The sequence below is a fragment of the Pristiophorus japonicus genome, chromosome 32, assembly GCF_044704955.1.
Source record: "Pristiophorus japonicus isolate sPriJap1 chromosome 32, sPriJap1.hap1, whole genome shotgun sequence".
Lineage (NCBI taxonomy): Eukaryota > Metazoa > Chordata > Chondrichthyes > Pristiophoridae > Pristiophorus > Pristiophorus japonicus.
In genome coordinates, this window is record NC_092008.1 from 10,618,061 (window position 1) to 10,639,295 (window position 21,235).

A 21,235-nucleotide genomic window follows, 5' to 3' on the forward strand; every position below is an offset into this window, starting at 1 on the left:
GGCCTCCTCGCCCCCTCCCCATCTCTGTATCCTCCTCCAGCCCCTACACCCCTCCCTATCTCTGTAACCTCCTCCAGCCCCTACATCCCTCCCTATCTCTGTAACCTCCTCCAGCCCCTACATCCCTCCCTATCTCTGTAACCTCCTCCAGCCCCTACACCCCTCCCTATCTCTGTAACCTCCTCCAGCCCCTACATCCCTCCCTATCTCTGTAACCTCCTCCAGCCCCTACATCCCTCCCTATCTCTGTAACCTCCTCCAGCCACTACACCCCTCCCTATCTCTGTAACCTCCTCCAGCCCCTGCATCCCTCCCTATCTCTGTAACCTCCTCCAGCCCCTACACCCCTCCCTATCTCTGTAACCTCCTCCAGCCCCTACACCCCTCCCTATCTCTGTAACCTCCTCCAGCCTCTACATCCCTCCCTATCTCTGTAACCTCCTCCAGCCCCTACACCCCTCCCTATCTCTGTAACTCCCTCCAGCCCTTACACCTCTCCCTATCTCTGTAACCCCCTCCAGCCCCACAACCCCCCGAGATGTCTGCACTCCTCTAATTCTGCCCTCCTGACCATCCCTGATTATAATCGCTCCACCTTCTGTTGCCTGGTTGGGACGTTTCACTATGTTAAAGGTGTTATATAAATTGCAAGTTTTTGCAATTTCTTGGTGGGGTGGGGGGGGGTGTAATGGAGGCAGTTTGGGGGTATTTAAAGGGAGGTATTAATTGCGGGCAGAAGGTTCCTGGGTATTTACGGAGGTGTTCGGGGATGTTTCTCAGTGTTGTTTAATGGTGTAGAAGTGGGTTCGGGTTATTTGGGGTAGGTTCGGGGTATTCAGCGGGGGGCGGGAGTGGTTTCGGGGTATTTGGGAGGGTGAATCGTGGTGGGTTCGGGGTATTTTGGGGGGGTGGGGGGAGTGGTTTCGGGGTATTTGGGAGGGTGAATCGTGGTGGGTTCGGGGTATTTTGGGGGGGTGGGATGAATCCAGGAGGTGGGTTCGGGGGGCGGGGTTGAATCGGTATGTTTTCTGGAGTAGGTTTGGGGAATTCGGAGGGTGGGGGGGGCTGGGTGTCGCGAGGGTGGGTTTGGAGGTATTTTGGGGGGGGGGTGTCGGGGGGGTTATTGATGGGGATGGGGAGCTTTGTGCTGTTGCTGCCGCCCAATCTGATGTAACCGAATGTGCTGTGTGTCCATTGGCAGATGGATGAGGTCATCGATGAGATCATCAGCTTGGAATCGAGTTACAATGACGACATCCTGGCATTGGTGGACTCGGGGGTCCAGATGCCCAACACGGTAAGGGCCACCCTCCCCCCAGGATCTCTCCGTCGGGCCTAGTCTTAGCCTAGAGCGCTCCCCCGAACTCCCCCCCCCCCCCCCCCCTCCCCTCCCCTCCACCGAACTCCCCCCCCCTCCCCCCCTCCCCCCCATCTCCCCCCGCCGCCCCAGAACCCCCGCAACAATTTGTAGATGGTAGAAGCTGAGGTGACGCGTGCCGTCCGCTGGCCTCGCCCGATGTGGTCGAGACCCCCCCGTACTCCGCAGGAAAGGCCCAGGCGCCATCGATGGCCTGTGCCGCTATCGCTGATGCCAGCGGGGGGCAGTTTGCCTCAGTGCCCCGAGCTAAGGGGGGAAAGAAGGACTTGCATTTATATAGCACCTTTCCGGACCACCGGACATCTCAATGCGCCTCACAGCCAATGAAGTACCTTTGGAGTGTAGTCGCTGTTGTATTGTGGGAAACAGCAACTTGCGCACAGCAAGCTCCCACACACAGCGATGTGATAATGACCCGGATCGTCTGTTTTTGTTATGTTAGTTGATCTTTGCAAAACATAGAGGGACATTTTCCAACCTGAGATTTTTGTTTGAGGGTGATGATGCAGCCGCCTTCGAGAATTTTTCTGGAATTTTTTGAGGATGTAACTAGTAGAGTGGACAAGGGAGAACCAGTGGATGTGGTGTATTTGGACTTTCAAAAGGCTTTTGACAAGGTCCCACACAAGAGATTGGTGTGCAAAATCAAAGCACATGGTATTGGGGGTAATGTACTGACGTGGATAGAGAACTGGTTGACAGACAGGAAGCAGAGAGTCGGGATAAATGGGTCCTTTTCAGAATGGCAGGCAGTGACTAGTGGGGTGCCGCAAGGTTCAGTGCTGGGACCCCAGCTATTTACAATATACATTAATGATTTGGATGAAGGAATTGAGTGTAATATCTCCAAGTTTGCAGATGACACTAAGCTGGGTGGCGGTGTGAGCTGTGAGGGGGACGCTAAGAGGCTGCAGGGTGACTTGGACAGGTTAGGTGAGTGGGCAAATGCATGGCAGATGCAGTATAATGTGGATAAATGTGAGGTTATCCACTTTGGGGGCAAAAACACGAAGGCAGAATATTATCTGAATGGTGACAGATTAGGGAAAGGGGAGGTGCAACGAGACCTGGGTGTCATGGTACACCAGTCATTGAAAGTTGGCATGCAGGTACAGCAGGCGGTGAAGAAGGCAAATGGTATGTTGGCCTTCATAGCGAGAGGATTTGAGTACAGGAGCAGGGAGGTCTTACTGCAGTTGTAGAGGGCCTTGGTGAGGCCTCACCTGGAATATTGTGTTCAGTTTTGGTCTCCTAATCTGAGGAAGGACATTCTTGCTATTGAGGGAGTGCAGCGAAGGTTCACCAGACTGATTCCCGGGATGGCAGGACTGACATATGAGGAGAGACTGGATCGACTGTGCCTGTATTCACTGGAGTTTAGAAGGATGAGAGGGGATCTCATAGAAACATATAAAATTCTGACGTGACTGGACAGTTTAGATGCAGGAAGAATGTTCCCGATGTTGGGGAAGTCCAGAACCAGGGGACATAGTCTAAGGATAAGGGGTAAGCCATTTAGGACCAAGATGAGGAGAAACTTCTTCACTCAGAGAGTGGTTAACCTGTGGAATTCCCTTATGCAGAGAGTTGTTGAGGCCAGTTCATTGGATATATTCAAGAGGGAGTTGGATATGGCCCTTACGGCTAAAGGGATCAAGAGATATGGAGAGAAAGCAGGAAAGGGGTACTGAGGGAATGATCAGTCATGATCATATTGAATGGTGGTGCAGGCTCGAAGGGCCAAATGGCCTACTCCTGCACCTACTTTCTATGTTTCTATGTTTCAAGTGCTGAAGGTGAGAGGTACAGCCAAATTGTTAGCATTCAGGGGCTGTTTGAGGTTTCTAGAAGCCCAGGATTGTTACCAATGCATCATTTATTATGTTCAATATGAAATATGAGATAAATGCAAATAATTAAAAACCTTGCACCTGCGTGCACATCCTGTCTACAAAATTTTACAGCATGCTGTCAATCTTCCAGTCGCGCCTTTGTGTCAGCTTTACAATTTTCGGGTTGGCAGGCTATAACTAGTGGGGTACCACAAGGCCTCCCTGGTAAAGTGCGACATCACCACTGACACCTGGGAGACCCTGGCCGAAGACCGCCCGCGGTGGAGAAAGTCCATCGGGAGGGCGTTGAGCTCTTCGAGTCTCAACGCCGAGCGCGCAAAGAGGCCAAGCGCAGGCAGCGGAAGGAGCGCGCAGCAAATCCCCTTCCCTTGACGAATGTCTGTCCCACCTATAACAGGGTCTGTGGCTCTCGTATTGGACTGTTGAGCCACCAAAGAACTCACTTTGGGACTGGAAGCGAGTCTTCCTCGATTCCGAGGGACTGCCTCTGATGATGACCAGGATCAGTGCTGGGGCCTCAGCTATTTACAATCTGTATCAATGACTTAAACAAAGAGACCAAGTGTAATGTATCTAAGTTTGCTGACGACACAAAGTTAGGTGCGAAATTAGGCAGCATCTGCGGAGAGAGAAACTATTTCAGGTCAACGATCTTTCATCAGAACGGGGACAAGTTCGAGATGTAACAGGGTTTAAGGAAGTACAAAGGCAGGGAAAGGGGCTGGGGAGGAAAGATCAAAACGGAAGGTCTGTGATGGGATGGAAGCCAGGAAAGATTAAATAACAAAAGGGATGAAGATAATGGGACAAGTAAAGCAACAAAAGATGGGTGTAGAGCAGGTGTAAATGGCCCTGGAACATGGTGGGCTGCCCCGACCTGTGTGAGAACACCAGGTCAGGGCTATAAATAGAGCTGGAGCACCAGGCCCTGGAACACCGTGGGTGGAGGTGTGGGGAATGAGGGTACGGGGTCCAGGGGAGCCGAGGGCCCAGGGGCAGCACGGGCCCAGCCCACACTGTGTGCGATATGTGGGCGCACTGGGTCCGTGCAGCAGAGCTGGTCTCCAGTCGTCCTGGTTAACCCTTGCCCCCGGACCAAGACCTCGCTCTGTCAAGCCCGTGTGGTGTCTGGTGTGCAACGGTCACCCCACGTTAAAACAATCCACCCACAGGCATCTTCCACCCTTCAGGATGTAGTTCAGAACTGGAATATTAGGTCCTTCATTGAAACACCTGTGAACTCTTGTGGAAGCAAGTCATCCTCGCTCGAGGGAGCGCCTGTGATGATGGACGAGGGATAAATATTGGCCCCAGGACACCGGGGAGAACTCCCCTGCTCTTCTTCCAATAGTGGCCATGGGATCTTTTATGTCCACCTGAGGGAGCAGACGGGGGCCTCGGTTTAACGTCTCATTCGAAAGGCAGCCCCTCCGACAGTGCGCCGCTCCCTCAGTACCGCCCCTCCGACAGTGCGGCGCTCCCTCAGTACAGCCCCTCCGACAGTGCGGCGCTCCCTCAGTACAGCCCCTCCGACAGTGCGGCGCTCCCTCAGTACAGCCCCTCCGACAGTGCGGCGCTCCCTCAGTACAGCCCCTCCGACAGTGCGGCGCTCCCTCAGTACAGCCCCTCCGACAGTGCGGCGCTCCCTCAGTACAGCCCCTCCGACAGTGCGGGGCTCCCTCAGTACCACCCCTCCGACAGTGCGGCGCTCCCTCAGTACCGCCCCTCCGACAGTGCGGCGCTCCCTCAGTACCGCCCCTCCGACAGTGCGGCGCTCCCTCAGTACCGCCCCTCCGACAGTGCGGCGCTCCCTCAGTACCGCCCCTCCGACAGTGCGGCGCTCCCTCAGTACTGCCCCTCCGACAATGCGGTGCTCCCTCAGTACTGCCCCTCCGACAATGCGGTGCTCCCTCAGTACTGCCCCTCCGACAATGCGGTGCTCCCTCAGTACTGCCCCTCCGACAATGCGGTGCTCCCTCAGTACTGCCCCTCCGACAGTGCGGCGCTCCCTCAGTACTGCCCCTCCGACAATGCGGCGCTCCCTCAGTACTGCCCCTCCGACAATGCGGTGCTCCCTCAGTACTGCCCCTCCGACAGTGCGGCGCTCCCTCAGTACTGCCCTCCGACAGTGCGGCGCTCCCTCAGTACTGCCCTCCGACAGTGCGGCGCTCCCTCAGTACTGCCCTCCGACAGTGCGGCACTCCCTTAGTACTGCCCCTCCGACTACGAGGCGAGAGTGCTACCCACTGAGTCACGGCTGACAAATGAACTGGTCATGTGTCACATTGTTGTTTGTGGGATCTTGCTGTGTGCAAACTGGCTGGCATGTTTCCTTCATTACAACAGTGACCACACTTCATTGGCTGTAAAGCACTTGTGATGTCCTGAGGTCATGAAAGGTGCTGGTACAAGCCCTGGGAGGTGTAATCGCGCCACCAGTGGTGGGATGGTGTAACTGCAGCGCCACCAGTGGTGGGAGGCTGTAATTACAGCGCCACCAGTGGTGGGAGGCTGTAATTACAGCGCCACCAGTGGTGGGAGGCTGTAATTACAGCGCCACCAGTGGTGGGAGGCTGTAATTACAGCGCCACCAGTGGTGGGAGGGTGTAATTACAGCGCCACCAGTGGTGGGAGGGTGTAATTACAGCGCCACCAGTGGTGGGAGGGTGTAATTACAGCGCCACCAGTGGTGGGAGGGTGTAATTACAGCGCCACCAGTGGTGGGAGGGTGTAATTACAGTGCCACCAGTGGTGGGAGGGTGTAAGTACAGCGCCACCACTGGTGGGAGGGTGTAATTACAGTGCCACCAGTGGTGGGAGGGTGTAATTACAGCGCCACCAGTGGTGGGAGGGTGTAATTACAGTGCCACCAGTGGTGGGAGGGTGTAATTACAGTGCCACCAGTGGTGGGAGGGTGTAATTACAGTGCCACCAGTGGTGGGAGGGTGTAATTACAGTGCTACCAGTGGTGGGAGGGTGTAATTACAGTGCCACCACTGGTGGGAGGGTGTAATTACAGTGCCACCAGTGGTGGGAGGGTGTAACAGCGCCACCAGTGGGGAGCAGAAGGAGCGGTGTAGAGGCGTGCCACTCCAGGGAGCAGCCTGAGCTGGTGCAGGAGAGCAACAGCAGCAAAAAGGGACGTCACCAAGCTCTCAATGGCAGCAGTCGCAGCACTGATGAGAGACCATTGTTGTGTGCTTGGCTCTTCACTATTCGGGGGTCCCTGCAGGTGTCTACAAAGATGCCACCTGCTCCATTTGAAGAAATCGCTACATCAGCATTGCCGTGGTCCGAGGTGCTTTGTTACACATTCTCAGACAATTGCTTCCTGCTGCTCATGGTGGATACTAAGGTTGAAACTCTTGCCTTGTGCTCTAGCACCATCTCCAGTCTGAAGGCAAACCCAGCAGGATATCAATCCCTCATGCCTACTTAACAAGTATAGTGCCAGGAAAGGAAAAAAAGAAAGGGATTGTGGGAATGATATCAAAAAAGGAGGATACTTACTGGGTGGTGATATCACGCTTACAATATCTGCCATGGCAATGCCTTCAACAGTTTTACTTCAGAACAGACCATGTTGTGATCTCCTCACAGTCGCTATGTGCAGCTTTTATCTGCCATGAAGACTATTAGAAGAACTAATGTTCCAAACAACATTTCTGAGACCACTTTGCAAAAGGGATAGCCTGGACTTTGAGTTGAAGCAGAATTTACCAATACGTAGGATTGCATGGTTGCAGTGCAGAAACAGGCCATTCGGCCCAACCAGTCCATGCCGGCGTTTATGCTCCACTCGAGCCTCCTCCCGTCTTTCCTCATCTAAATCTATCGGCACAACCCGCTATTCCCTTCTCCCTCTGATGCTTGTCTAGCCTCCCCTTGGATGCATCTGTGCTGTTCGCTTCGGACATTCCCTGTTGTAGCGAGTTCCACATTCTCGCCACTCTTTGAGTGGAGGCCCCGACCTGCGAGGGAACACCAGCGGCAGTTCGGGGCCTTAAAAGGAGCGGGGGCGAGCGGCCCGGGAGCAGCGTGGAGACATGCCACTCCAGGGAGCAGCGCGAGCTGGGCGACGGCAGTGAAGAGGGACATCAGTAAGGTCTAGGTCGGTGATTGGAGCGCGGGCAGGTACAGCAGGAGCAGCGAGGTCGGGGCGAAGGAGCGGCGAGAGACTGTAGAGGGACGTGATCGGGGCCCAGGGGCAGCACGGGCCCAGCCCACACTGTGTGCGATATGTGAGCGCACTGGGTCCGTGCAGCAGAGCAGGTCTCCAGTCGTCCTGGTTAACCCTTGCCCCTGGACCCAGACCTCGCTCTGTCAAGCCCCGTGTGGTGGCTGGTGTGCAACGGTCACCCCACGTTAAAAAAATCCACCCACAGGCATCTTCCACCCTTCAGGATGTAGTTCGGGATCCGGAATATTAGGTCCATCACTGAAACATCTGTGAACTTCTTGTAGTGGAAGCAAGTCATCCTTGCTTCAAGGGGACTGCCTACGATGATGATGATGATGGTGGGAGGAGGTAATTACAGCACCTCCAGTGGTGGGAGAATGTAATTACAGCACCTCCAGTGGTGGGAGGGTGTAATTGCAGTGCCACCAGTGGTGGGAGGGTGTAATAGCACCACCAGTGGTGGGAGGGTATAATAGCGCCACCAGTGGTGGGAGGGTGTAATAGCGCCACCAGTGGTGGGAGGGTGTAATAGCACCACCAGTGGTGGGAGGGTGTAATAGCGCCACCAGTGGTGGGAGGGTGTAATAGCACCACCAGTGGGGAGTGGAAGGAGCGGTGTAGAGACATGCCACTCCAGGGAGCAGCGCGAGCTGGTGCAGGAGAGCAACAGCAGCGAAGAGTGATGTCGCCAAGGTCCAGTTCATTGATTGGAGCATGGGCAGGTACAGCAGGAGCGGTGAGAGACTGTAGATGGACGTGATCGGGGCTCAGGGGAGGCACGTGTTCGGGGCCAGGGGCAGCACGGGCCCAGCCCACACTGTGTGCGATAGGTGAGCGCACTGGGTCCGTGCAGCAGAGCTGGTCTCCAGTCGTCCTGGTTAACCCTTGCCCCTGGACCAAGACCTCGCTCTGTCAAGCCCCGTGTGGTGGCTGGTGTGCAACGGTCACCCCACGTTAAAAAAAATCCACGCACCGACATCTTCCGCCCTTCAGGATGTAGTTAGGATCTGGAATATTAGGTCCTTCATTGAAACACCTGTGAACTTTTTGACGGAGAAGCAAGTCATCCTCGCTTCGAGGGGACTGCCTATGATGATGATGGTGGGTGGGTGTAAGTACAGCGCCCCCACTGGTGGGTGGGTGTAAGTACAGCGCCCCCACTGGTGGGTGGGTGTAAGTACAGCGCCCCCACTGGTGGGTGGGTGTAAGTACAGCGCCCCCACTGGTGGGTGGGTGTAAGTACAGCGCCCCCACTGGTGGGTGGGTGTAAGTACAGCGCCCCCACTGGTGGGTGGGTGTAAGTACAGCGCCCCCACTGGTGGGTGGGTGTAAGTACAGCGCCCCCACTGGTGGGAGAATTTTGTATACAGGATCTTTGCGCAGTTGCGTTCTGTTGGGATCAGGGTGTGGGGTTGTATTCTGAACAGAATCTACCCATTCAATTTACTCGCCTGGTTCCATTCTTATCTATCGAATCGTAGCCCGAGAACCTCCTGCAACGGCTTCTCTTCCCACCCCCACATCGTTACCTCTGGTGCCCCCCCAAGGATCTGTCCTTGGCCCCCTCCTATTTCCCATCTACACGCTGCCCCTTGGCGACATCATCCGCAAACACAGCCTCAGTTTCCACATGTACGCTGACACACCCAGCTCTACCCCACCCCCACTTCTCTCCACCCCTCCTCGCTCTCTCAATTGTCCGACTGCTTGTCCCACATCCAGTTCTGGGTCAGCAGACATTTTCTCCAGTTGGATATCGGGGAAGACCGAAGCCATTGTTTTCGGTCCTCGCCACAAACTCTGTTCCCCAGCCCCCGACTCCCTCGCTCCCTCTCCCCAACTCCTGTCTGAGGCTGAACCAGACTGTTCGCAACCTCGGTGTTATATCTGACCCTGAAATGAGCTTCCGGCCACATATCCACAGCTCATCTGCTGCTGAAGCCCTCATCCATGCCTTTGTTACCTCTAGACTTGACTATTCCAACACACTCTCACATTCTACCCGATGTAAACTAGAGGTGATCCAAAACTCGGCTGCTCCGTGTCCTAACTCACACCCAGTCCCGCTCACCCATCACCCCCTGTGCTCAGTGCCCCGTGTCCTAACTCACACCGAGTCCCGCTCACCCATCACCCCCTGTGCTCACTGCTCCGTGTCCTAACTCGCACCGAGTCCCACTCACCCATCACCCCCTGTGCTCACTGCCCCGTGTCCTAACTCGCACCGAGTCCCACTCACCCATCACCCCCTGTGCTCGCTGCCCCGTGTCCTAACTCGCACCGAGTCCGCTCACCCATCACCCCCTGTGCTCACTGCCCCGTGTCCTAACTCGCACCGAGTCCACTCACCCATCACCCCCTGTGCTCGCTGACCTACATTAGCTCCCAGTTAAGCCACGCCTCGATTTCAAAATTCCCATCTTTGTTTACAAATCCCTCCATGGCCCTCGCCCCTCCCTATCTCTGTAACCTCCTCCAGCCCCTACACTCCTCCCTATCTCTGTAACCCCCTCCAGCCCCTACACTTCTCCCTATCTCTGTAACCCCCTCCAGCCCCTACACTCCTCCCTTTCTCTGTAACCCCCTCCAGCCCCTACACTCCTCCCTATCTCTGTAACCTCCTCCAGTCCCCACACTTCTCCATTTCTCTAACACCCTCCAACCCCTAAACCTCTCCCTATAACCCCCTCCATGGCCCTCGCCCCTCCCTATCTCTGTAACCCCCTCCAGCCCCTACACCCCTCCCTATCTCTGTAACCTCCTCCAGCCCCTACACCCCTCCCTATCTCTGTAACCCCCTCCAGCCCCACAACCCCCCGAGATGTCTGCACTCCTCTAATTCTGCCCTCCTGACCATCCCTGATTATAATCGCTCCACCATCGGTGGCCGTGCCTTCTGTTGCCTGGGCCCCAAGCTCTGGAACTCCCTCCCTAAACCTCTCCGTCTCTCTCTCCTCCTTCAAGACACTCCTTAAAACCGATCTCTGACCCAGCTTTTGGTCACCTGCGCTAATTTCTATTTATGCGGCTCGGTGTTAAATTTGTTATCGGACAATACTCCTGTGAGGCGCCTTGGGATGTTTCACTGGGTTAAAGGCGCTATATAATTACAAGTTGTTGTTGTACTGATTGAGTGGATGGGGCCTCTGTCACTCGTGGTCCTGACTGCGATTGCCGTATTGACATGATGCCCCAGTGGTTAGGTCTGGAATCTCTCTGCGTCTCTTTGGTTAACACCGTACCGTGTGCCAGCAGTGTAATGGTCTATTCCCGCTCTGTCCTCACAGCTCCCGGTGTCAGGGAACCTGCTGACCGTCTACACCAATCAAAGCCTGACAAATGCGACCGTCACTGTCAGCAACTCGTGTCCGGCCAACCTGCCCAACACCACGGAGAGCACAGGTACCCGAGAGGCCCAGCATGAGCAGGCCCCGACTGACCGAACCAAACCTGTCCCAGACCCTCTCTGTTCTTGTCTTTTGTCCCACTCCATCTTTCTCCATCAACGCCGGCTCTGTCGACTTACACGCTCTCCGTCGCTCCCTCTGTCCTTCTCCGGCACTCTCCCTCTCTCTCTCCCGCTCCGGCTCTCTCCCGCTCCGGCTCTCTCCCGCTCCGGCTCTCTCCCGCTCCGGCTCTCTCCCTCTCTCTTCCTCTCCGGCTCTCTCTCCGGCTCTCTCTCCCTCTCCCTCTCCGGCTCTCTCCCGCTCTGGCTCTCTCCCTCTCTCTCCCTCTCCGGCTCTCTCTCCGGCTCTCTCTCCCTCTCCCTCTCCGGCTCTCTCTCCCTCGCCCTCTCCCTCTCCGGCTCTCTCTCTCTCTCTCTCTCCCTCTCCCTCTCTGGCTCACTCTCCCTCTCCCTCTCTGGCTCACTCTCCCTCTCCCTCTCCCTCTCTGGCTCACTCTCCCTCTCCCTCTCTGGCTCACTCTCCCTCTCCCTCTCCGGCTCTCTCGCTCTCTCTCCCTCTCCGGCGCTCTCTCCCTCTCTCTCTCTCTCTGTTTATATCCAGGGAGCATGCTGTGTTTTTTTTGTCTCTGGATGATCTATTTCTAGTGGGTTTGACCGGGGGGTGCAAAGCCCTGCAGCCCCTTCTCTCTTACATCATTTTCTGGTTGATATGGGGGGGGGCGGGGTTCAGGTTTGCGACCCCACCGAGCTCGACCCCCAATCCTCTACAGAATGATTGATTCATCCCAACGCAGGGAGAGGTGGGAGGTCCACAGGCCCCCCCTCCCACCCCCAAAATAACACTGTCCCATCAAACACTCCCAGGGCAGGTACAGGGGGTTAGATATAGAGTAAAGCTCCCTCTACACTGTCCCATCAAACACTCCCAGGGCAGGTACAGGGGGTTAGATACAGAGTAAAGCTCCCTCTACACTGTCCCATCAAACACTCCCAGGGCAGGTACAGCACGGGTTAGATACAGAGTAAAGCTCCCTCTACACTGTCCCATCAAACACTCCCAGGGCAGGTACAGCACAGGTTAGATACAGAGTAAAGCTCCCTCTACACTGTCCCATCAAACACTCCCAGGGCAGGTACAGCACGGGTTAGATACAGAGTAAATCTCCCTCTACACTGTCCCATCAAACACTCCCAGGGCAGGTACAGCACGGGTTAGGTACAGAGTAAAGCTCCCTCTACACTGTCCCATCAAACACTCCCAGGGCAGGTACAGCACGGGTTAGGTACAGAGTAAAGCTCCCTCTACACTGCCTCCGCTCTGTTGTGACTTGTGTCTATTTGCTGATTGTGACGGAGTAAATCTGGGGGGTGGTTTTGCCCATGAGGAACTCTGGGAGATTGTCAATGCTTGCTAAAGACCTTGTAGCCCGGCGCGAGGATTCATTCGCCCCATCCTGTCTCTCCGGGATTGGCGGCCAGTACCCGGGAGGTGTTGGCCCATGTCCCTCTTGCTGAGGGATACTTTCCTCACAGGCACACCTCCCTGGTTGGGTATTTCGGGATGTTGCTGCAAGTGGAAGGCCCTGTAACCACACACTCTCTCTCGCTCTCTCTCTCTTACAGATGTCGACGTGAAAGCTTTTATTAAAGAGCGACAGAAGAAAGACAATCATAATCTCAGTGAGTATCTGGTGAGGTACCAGCTTCCCCACTGCTCCCCTCCCATCTCTCGTTATTTGAAAGAAAGACGCGCATTTATATAGCGCCCTTCATCACCACCAGACATCCCAAAGCGCCTCACAGCCAATGAAGTACTTTTGGAGTGTGTTCACTGTTATATTGTGGGAAACGCAGCAGCCAATTTGCGCACAGCAAGCTCCCACACACAGCAATGTGATAATGACCCGGATCATCTGTTTTTTTTGTTACGTTGATTGGGGGATAAATATTGGCCCCAGGACACCGGGGAGAACCCCCCCTGCTCTTCTTCAACATAGTACCATGCGAGCAGACGCTCCCTCAGTACTGCCCCTCCGACAGTGCGGTGCTCCCTCAGTACTGCCCCTCCGACAGTGCGGCGCTCCCTCAGTACCGCCCCTCCGACAGTGCGGCGCTCCCTCATTACTGCCCCTCCGACAGTGCGGCGCTCCCTCAGTACTGCCCCTCCGACAGTGCGGGGCTCCCTCAGTACTGCCCCTCCGACAGTGCGGGGCTCCCTCAGTACTGCCCCTCCGACAGTGCGGGGCTCCCTCAGTACTGCCCCTCCGACAGTGCGGCGCTCCCTCAGTACTGCCCCTCCGACAGTGCGGCGCTCCCTCAGTACTGCCCCTCCGACAGTGCGGCGCTCCCTCAGTACTGCCCCTCCGACAGTGCGGTGCTCCCTCAGTACTGCCCCTCCGACAGTGCGGCGCTCCCTCAGTACTGCCCCTCCGACAGTGCGGGGCTCCCTCAGTACTGCCCCTCCGACAGTGCGGTGCTCCCTCAGTACTGCCCCTCCGACAGTGCGGCGCTCCCTCAGTACCGGCTCCGGGGGAGTGTCGGGCCTGGATTACGGAGATCGTGTCTCTGTAGTGGGGGGGTGGGGGAAACCCATGACCTTCTGACTCAGAGGCGGGAATGTTACCCACTGAGCCACGGCTGACATTTTAATTGGTCAGATTTCGATAAAGTTGGCTCCGGCCTGTACACGTGCCGAACCATCGAGCAATTGGTTACCGTGGGCAGCGGTTGCCGTGGGGACTGGGTGGGCCTTGGTTACCGTGGGGAGGGCTGGCCTATCACGGGTGTAGGCCCGTTGCCATGGGAGATGCCTCGCCGACCAGTGGTTACCCCTTGTCTCTCTTTTCTTCAAACAGTTGAGAGAAGGCGGAGATTCAACATCAACGACCGGATCAAAGAGTTGGGCGCCATGATACCCAAATCCAACGACCCGTAAGTTTCCTCCTTAATCAGTGAGGGTGTCGAACTGCACTCGTGGATTCCGCTGGGACATTTCGGGAAGTTGGGCAGGTACAGCGTGGGTTAGATACAGAGTAAAGCTCCCTCTACACTGTCCCATCAAACACTCCCAGGGTAGGTACAGCACGGGGTTAGATACAGAGTAAAGCTCCCTCTACACTGTCCCATCAAACACTCCCAGGGCAGGTACAGGGGGTTAGATATAGAGTAAAGCTCCCTCTACACTGTCCCATCAAACACTCCCAGGGCAGGTACAGGGGGTTAGATACAGAGTAAAGCTCCCTCTATACTGTCCCATCAAACACTCCCAGGGCAGGTACAGCACGGGGTTAGATACAGAGTAAAGCTCCCTCTACACTGTCCCATCAAACACTCCCAGGGCAGGTACAGCGTGGGTTAGATACAGAGTAAAGCTCCCGCTACACTGTCCCTACAAACACTCCCAGGGCAGGTACAGCATGGGGTTAGATACAGAGTAAAGCTCCCTCTACACTGTCCCATCAAACACTCCCAGGACAGGTACAGGGGGTTAGATACAGAGTAAAGCTCCCTCGACACTGTCCCATCAAACACTCCCAGGACAGGTACAGGGGGTTAGATACAGAGTAAAGCTCCCTCTTCACTGTCCAATCAAACACTCCCAGGACAGGTACAGGGGGTTAGGTACAGAGTAAAGCTCCCTCTACACTGTCCCATCAAACACTCCCAGGGCAGGTACAGCGTGGGTTAGATACAGAGTAAAGCTCCCGCTACACTGTCCCTACAAACACTCCCAGGGCAGGTACAGCATGGGGTTAGATACAGAGTAAAGCTCCCTCTACACTGTCCCATCAAACACTCCCAGGACAGGTACAGGGGGTTAGATACAGAGTAAAGCTCCCTCGACACTGTCCCATCAAACACTCCCAGGACAGGTACAGGGGGTTAGATACAGAGTAAAGCTCCCTCTTCACTGTCCAATCAAACACTCCCAGGACAGGTACAGGGGGTTAGATACAGAGTAAAGCTCCCTCTACACTGTCCCATCAAACACTCCCAGGACAGGAATGGCTGTGTCCAAGTTGGTGCTACAGGAGCCTCAGTCTGTGTTGTAGATTTGCGCCCACATTGGGCCGGCCTGTGCCCTGGACATGCTGGCCCTCCCTGTCTTGGTGTGGGACGGGTTCAATCAGCCACTGTGGACAGGCAGTCAGTTTCTCCATGCCCCTCTGACCCTCCGACCCTTCCTCCCGCCCCCAGGGAGGCCCGCTGGAACAAGGGCACGATACTGAAGGCGTCCGTCGACTACATCCGCAAGTTACAGAAGGAGAGCCATCGTTCCAAGGAGCTGGAGACGCGGCAGAAGAAGCTGGAGAACGCCAATCGCAGCCTGTTGCTGCGGATACAGGTGGGGACCCGCGGGCACATCGGGACATCAGCAATAGGAGCAGGAGTCGGCCATTCGGCCCCTCGAGCCTGCTCCGCCATTCTATAACATCATGGCTGATCGGATCATGGACTCAGCTCCACTTCCCTGCCCGCTCCCCAGAACCCTTCACTCCCTTATCGCTCAAAAATCTGTCTATCTCCACCTTAAATATATTCAATGACCCAGCCTCCACAGCTCTCTGAGGCAGAGAATTCCACAGATTCACAACCCTCTGAGAGAAGAAATTCCTCCTCATCTCCGTCCTAAATGGGCGACCCCTTATTTTGAGACTGTGCCCACTAGTTCTAGATTTCCCCACGAGGGGAAACATCCTCTCTGCATCTACCCTGTCAAGCCCCCTCAGAATCTTACACGTTTCAATAAGATCACCTCTCATTCTTCTGAACCCCAATGAGTATAGGCCCAATCTGCTCAACCTTTCTTCATAAGACAACCCCCTCATCTCATCAATCAATTGAGTGAACCTTCTCTAAACTCCCCCCAATGCAAGTATATCCCTCCTTAAATATAGAGACCAAAACTGTACACAGTACTCCTGGTGTGGTCTCATCAATACCCTGTTCCTGGGGTTGATATATAGAGCGTCCCGCGGGGATCTAGCTGTGACTTGGCCTGACACCTCTGGGCAGGCCCCTAATCCGGGAGAATTTCATCACCTGACCCGAGACCACTGCTCACGCAATTGGCTGCACGATATGTCAGCCACGCAATCCCACGATCCTTGGTGCCGTGGAAACCTCTCCATACATTGTGTTACTGGGTGTAACACTCCTGCATAATCATACAATCATCGTAATTTACAGCGCGGGAGGAGGCCATTTCGGCCCATCGTGTCCTCGCCGGCCGACCAAGAGCTACCCGGCCTCATCCCACTTTCCCGCTCTGGGTCCGTAGCCCTGTAGGTTACGGCACTTCAAGCTGCACATCCAAATGTGGTGAGGGTTTCTGCCTCTACCGCCCTTTCAGGCCGTGAGTTCCACCCCAGACCCCCACCACCCTCTGGGTGAAGACATTTCCCCTCAACTCCCCTCTAAACCTTCCCCCCAATTACTTTCAATCTGTGCCCCCTGGTTGTTGACCCCTCTGCCCAGGGAAACAGGTCCGTCCTATCCACTCTATCCAGGCCCCTCTTCATTTTATACACCTCAATCAGCTCTCCCCTCAGCCTCCTCTGTTCCAAGGAAAACAACCCCAGCCTATCCAATCTTTCCTCATCGCTAAAATTCTCCCGTCCCGGCAACATCCTGGTAAATCCCCTCTGTACCCTCTCCAGTGCGATCACATCCTTCCTGTAATGTGGTGACCAGACCTGCACGCAGTACTCCAGCTGTGGCCTAACCAGTGTTTTATACAGTTCAAGCATAACCTCCCTGCTCTTGTATTCCATGCCTCGGCCAATAAAGGCAAGTATTCCGTGTGCCGTCTTAACCACCTTATCCACCTGGCCTGCTCCCTTCAGGGATCTATGGACCTGCACCCCAAGGTTCCTTTGTTACATAATAAGGCCCAGAACTGGAGGACCATGCTTCTTCCAAGTGGTGTTCAACATGGAGGAGTACTGATTGATCAGCTGAGGGAGGGCAGTCGGTGGGAATCAGCAGGAGGTTTCCTTGCCCATGCCTGACCTAAATCCATGAGGACTTCATGGTGTCCAGAGTCAATGTTGAGGACTCCCAGGGCCACTCCCTCCCGACTGTGTACCACTGAGCCGCTAGCCCTGATGGGTCTGTCGTACCAGTGGGACAAGACATGTCCAGGGATGGTGATGGAGGAGTCTGGGACATTGGCTGAAAGGTGTGATCCTGAGAGTATGACCATGTCCTTGACCAGTCTGTGGGACAGCTCTCCCAGTTTTGGCACAAGACCCCAGGTGTTGATGAGGGGGACTTTGCAGGGTTGACTGGGCTGGGCGTGCAGTTGTCTCGTCCGTAGACAGTGCCAAGGTCGCTGTCCGTCTGGTTTTATCCTTAATATTGTTGTTTGTAGCGGTTGTGTAAAACTGAGTGGCTTGGTAGGCCATTTCAGAGGTCAGTTATGGGTCTGGAGTCACATAGGCCAGACCAGGTAAGGGCGGCAGATTTCCTTTCCTAAAGGACATCAGTGAACCAGAAGGTTTTCTTTCGCCAATTCGTTAATTCCATGTTCACCATTACTGCCGCTAGCTTTTTATTCCAGGTTTATTTACTTAACTGAATTAAAATTCCCCCAGCTGCCGTGGTGGGATTTGAACTCCTGTCTCTTGCTACCGTTCCCTGGGGCCTGTATTTGTGTCGTGGGCCTGGGGCCCGTATTTGTGTCGTGGGCCTGGGGCCCGTATTTGTGTCGTGGGCCTGGGGCCCGTATTTGTGTCGTGGGCCTGGGGCCCGTATTTGTGTCGTGGGCCTGGGGCCCGTATTTGTGTCGTGGGCCTGGGGCCCGTATTTGTGTCGTGGGCCTGGGGCCCGTATTTGTGTCGTGGGCCTGGGGCCCGTATTTGTGTCGTGGGCCTGGGGCCCGTATTTGTGTCGTGGGCCTGGGGCCCGTATTTGTGTCGTGGGCCTGGGGCCCGTATTTGTGTCGTGGGCCTGGGGCCCGTATTTGTGTCGTGGGCCTGGGGCCCGTATTTGTGTCGTGGGCCTGGGGCCCGTATTTGTGTCCCGTGCCTGGGGCCTGTATTTGTGTCCCGGGCAGTAAAACCCTCTCTCTTTTCTCTTGGCAGGAGCTGGAAATCCAGGCCCGGGTGCATGGCCTGTCGCTCAGCTCGCCCTCGGGCCTCAGTACGGCCCAGCTGTCCACCCAGGTCATCAAGCAGGAGACCCAGCCCAGCTGCCCAGCCCCTGACTACCTCCAGTTGCCCAGCCTCTCGCACGAGGCAGGCTTGGGCCTAGGCCTAGGCTTGGGCCTAGCCGACCAGCCGCTGGGCTTCGACTCGCTGGGCGACCTGCCCTTCCTGCACAAGCTGGACTCGGGCCTGGGGGACTTCCTGATGGAGGACTCGCTGTCCCCGGTCGGGGCCGCGGACCCCCTGCTCTCCTCCGTCTCCCCCGGGGCCTCCAAGGGCAGCAGCCGACGCAGCAGTTTCAGCATGGAGGAGGACCCGGGCTGTTAAAGGGAACCTCCCGCCCACCGGCCTTCCAGAAACGTTGGAAACCACCTAGAGATTTCCAGAACTGTCTCTAGAAACTTCCCAGAACCGCCAACAATCTTCTAGAAACTTCCGGAAACGTCGGCAATCTTCCAGAAACTTCCTGAACCATGGACAACCTTCTAGAAACTTCCTGAACCATGGACAACCTTCTAGAAACTTCCTGAACCATGGACAAACTTTATGGAAACTTCCAGAAATGTCGACATCCATCTAGAAAATTCCAGTAAACATTGATCACGTTCTAGAAATTTCCAGAAATGCCGCTAACCTTTTACTGTCCCCATCTTTCGACGTTTTTATTATTTGTTTTAACCCATTCATCCTTTTATTTTTCCCGCCTGTTTTACTGTTTATTTTCCCGAAGTTGGATCTGTGGAGAGGCGGTGAATCGAACCCCGAATAATCCTGACCCGTGGGCCGTGCGGGGGCCCTTTAAGAGGATCTCCAGGGCCTTAAAGGGACAGCGCGTTTCATTATTATTTTGTGGCCGGTGATGCTCAGGGGGGGGGGGGGGGGCGCATTCTGTGACGATGTCATCACTACGACGCACCTCTGGTTTTGGCGGGTCTCCATTTCCACGGCGACAGTGGATCCAAGCGGGACTTCATTCGGTGGCTGGGATGTCCTTTTTATGACTGCGTACCTTCCCCTCCCTCTCTCCCCGCGCCCCTCCTCCTCTCCCCGCGCCCCTCCTCCTCTCTCATTCCCACCTCCCCTCCGACCTCCGCCACTCTAATTCCCCTCCTTCCCCTTTCCAATACCCCCTCCGGCCTCCCCAGTCCCCTTTGCTCCTCTGGTCCCTCCTCCCCCCCACTCCACACCCCCACCGCCCCTCTCCCTATTCCCCTCCCTCTGCCACTCTCATTCCCCCTCCTTTCGCCCCCCCCCCCCCAATCCCCTTTGCTCAACTTTTCCCTTCTCCTCCCCTCCCACCCCTCAATTCCCTCCCCCCTCCCCCATCCTGCATCCAGTCAGCTGATTACGCCCGGTGCGGCACTGAGCCAAACCCCCAGAGCCAGGAGGGCCCAGGTTCCCGGGTTATCCGCTCCCTCGCTCCTCACTCGGACAGTGTGCTCGGCCTGGGTTGTGGGGCTTCCCCTGGGCCTTCGGGTGAAGAATGGGAGGGTGGGTGTCTGGAATCTGCCCCCCAGCTAGGGTCAGCACCTTTGGTGGGGGAGGGGGGACTGGGGTGGTTTGGGGGGAGAGAGCAAGTGGGAGAAACCCACCCTCGGCTGTTTGCCGAGCATCTGGGCGGGTGGACTGCAGCTATACCGGTGGGGGTGGTGTGGGGATAATGTAGCGAGGAATTCTACTTTTAACCAGCAAAGAATAGTTTCCATCATGTAAATGTCTCAATAATACCACCATTCCGTTCCGAGAGCTGTACAATAAAGTTTTATACTTCTAACCAAATGTTCTCGTGTCTTCCCTGGTCCCAACTGGAGCAGGAGCGGGTCCCTGTGATCCACTGTAAAGTCTCGCACTGCCCCACGCTGGACTCCGTCTGCCACGGTGTTCCCCACTCGCTTAGACTGTCGGTATCATTGAATTACGCGGGATATACGGCACGGAAACAGGCCATTCGGCCCAACCAGGCCACGCTGGCATTTATGCTCCGCTCGAGCCGCCTCCCATCTTTCAATCTATCAACATAACCCTCTATTCTCTTCTCCCCCCTATGCTTGTCCAGCCTCCCCTTAAATGCATCGATACTATTCACCTCGACCCCTCCCTGTGGCAGCGAGTTCCACATTCTCACCGCTCTCTGGGTAAAGAAGTTTCTCCTGCGTTCCCTGGACCCAAGGTGTCAGACTTGCACAGTGGTAGCACTCTGATTTCTCAGTTAGGTGGTTATGGGTTCAAGTCCCACCCCAGGGTCCTGAGCCCATAAACTAGGCGGACTCCTGTGCAGTACTGAAGGAGTGCTACACTGTCGGAGATAACAACATGAGAATTAGGAGCAGGAGTTGGCCATTTGACCCCTCGAGCCTGCTCCGCCATTCAATACGATCATGGCTGATCTGATCTTGGCCTCAACTCCACTTCCCCATAACCCTTCACTCCCCTATCGTTCAACAAACTGTCTATCTCCACCTTAAATATATTCACCTCCCTTTGTAACTTGCTATTCCCCTCTGCACAACTTGCTGTGCCTCCTGAGTGTCGTGTCCGACGCGGGGTAAATCGCTCTCTCTTAACTTCATCCAAGTATCTGTTGGTGAAAAGTTGGGACTCCAGTTCAGAACCCCGGGGAACACCAGAACTGAGAGGTTATAACTAAAAGAGAAGGCTGAGGGGGTGCCCTGATAGAGGTCTGTAAGATTATGAAGGGGTTTCGATAGGGGAGACATAGAGAAGATGTTTCCACTAATTGGGGCAGACCAGGACTAGGGGGCCATCAATATAAGACAATAACAAATAAACCCAATTCAGGAGAAACTTCTTTACCCAGAGAGTGGTGAGAATGTGGAACTCGCTGCCACAGGGAGGGGTTGAGGTGAATAGTATCGATGTATTTAAGGGGGAAATAGCTAGACATGTGAGGGAGGAGGGAACAGAAGGAGATGGTGATTGGCTGAGATTGAGCCGGGTGGGAGGAGCCTGGTGTGGGCAATAAACACCGGTACAGACCCGATGGGCCGAATGGCCTGCTCTTGTGTTCTAAATACTTTGTAAAATAACTCACCATTTAGTCCATTCCCCTGCTCTTTCCCCAAACCTTAAACGGTTCCTGTCACAGACATTTATCCCATTGTAAAGACTCTGCTTTACTCCACTGTGTCTGAACAGGCGACCCCACATCCCAACATCACTTTGTATCGAGTAAAGGTCTCCGGAATTGTGGCTATGGTTTTATGCTGATTCCCTTTAGTTACTGACTGACTGTCCAATCAAAAGAGTTTA

General features: G+C 55.3%; 1 protein-coding gene across 1 annotated transcript in view; it reads left to right on the top strand.

Annotated features, from left to right (window-relative positions):
* Positions 1-19,744, top strand: part of tfe3a (transcription factor binding to IGHM enhancer 3a) — a 44,070-nt gene extending 24,326 nt beyond the window's left edge. The window contains exons 4-9 of the mRNA XM_070869001.1: positions 1,202-1,297; positions 10,699-10,813; positions 12,441-12,497; positions 13,673-13,748; positions 15,015-15,162; positions 17,903-19,744. Of these exons, the coding sequence (XP_070725102.1) occupies positions 1,202-1,297; positions 10,699-10,813; positions 12,441-12,497; positions 13,673-13,748; positions 15,015-15,162; positions 17,903-18,292 (882 nt within the window). The 3' untranslated portion in view covers positions 18,293-19,744. The remainder of the gene's footprint in view (positions 1-1,201; positions 1,298-10,698; positions 10,814-12,440; positions 12,498-13,672; positions 13,749-15,014; positions 15,163-17,902) is intronic.
* The last annotated feature ends 1,491 nt before the right edge of the window (positions 19,745-21,235 follow it).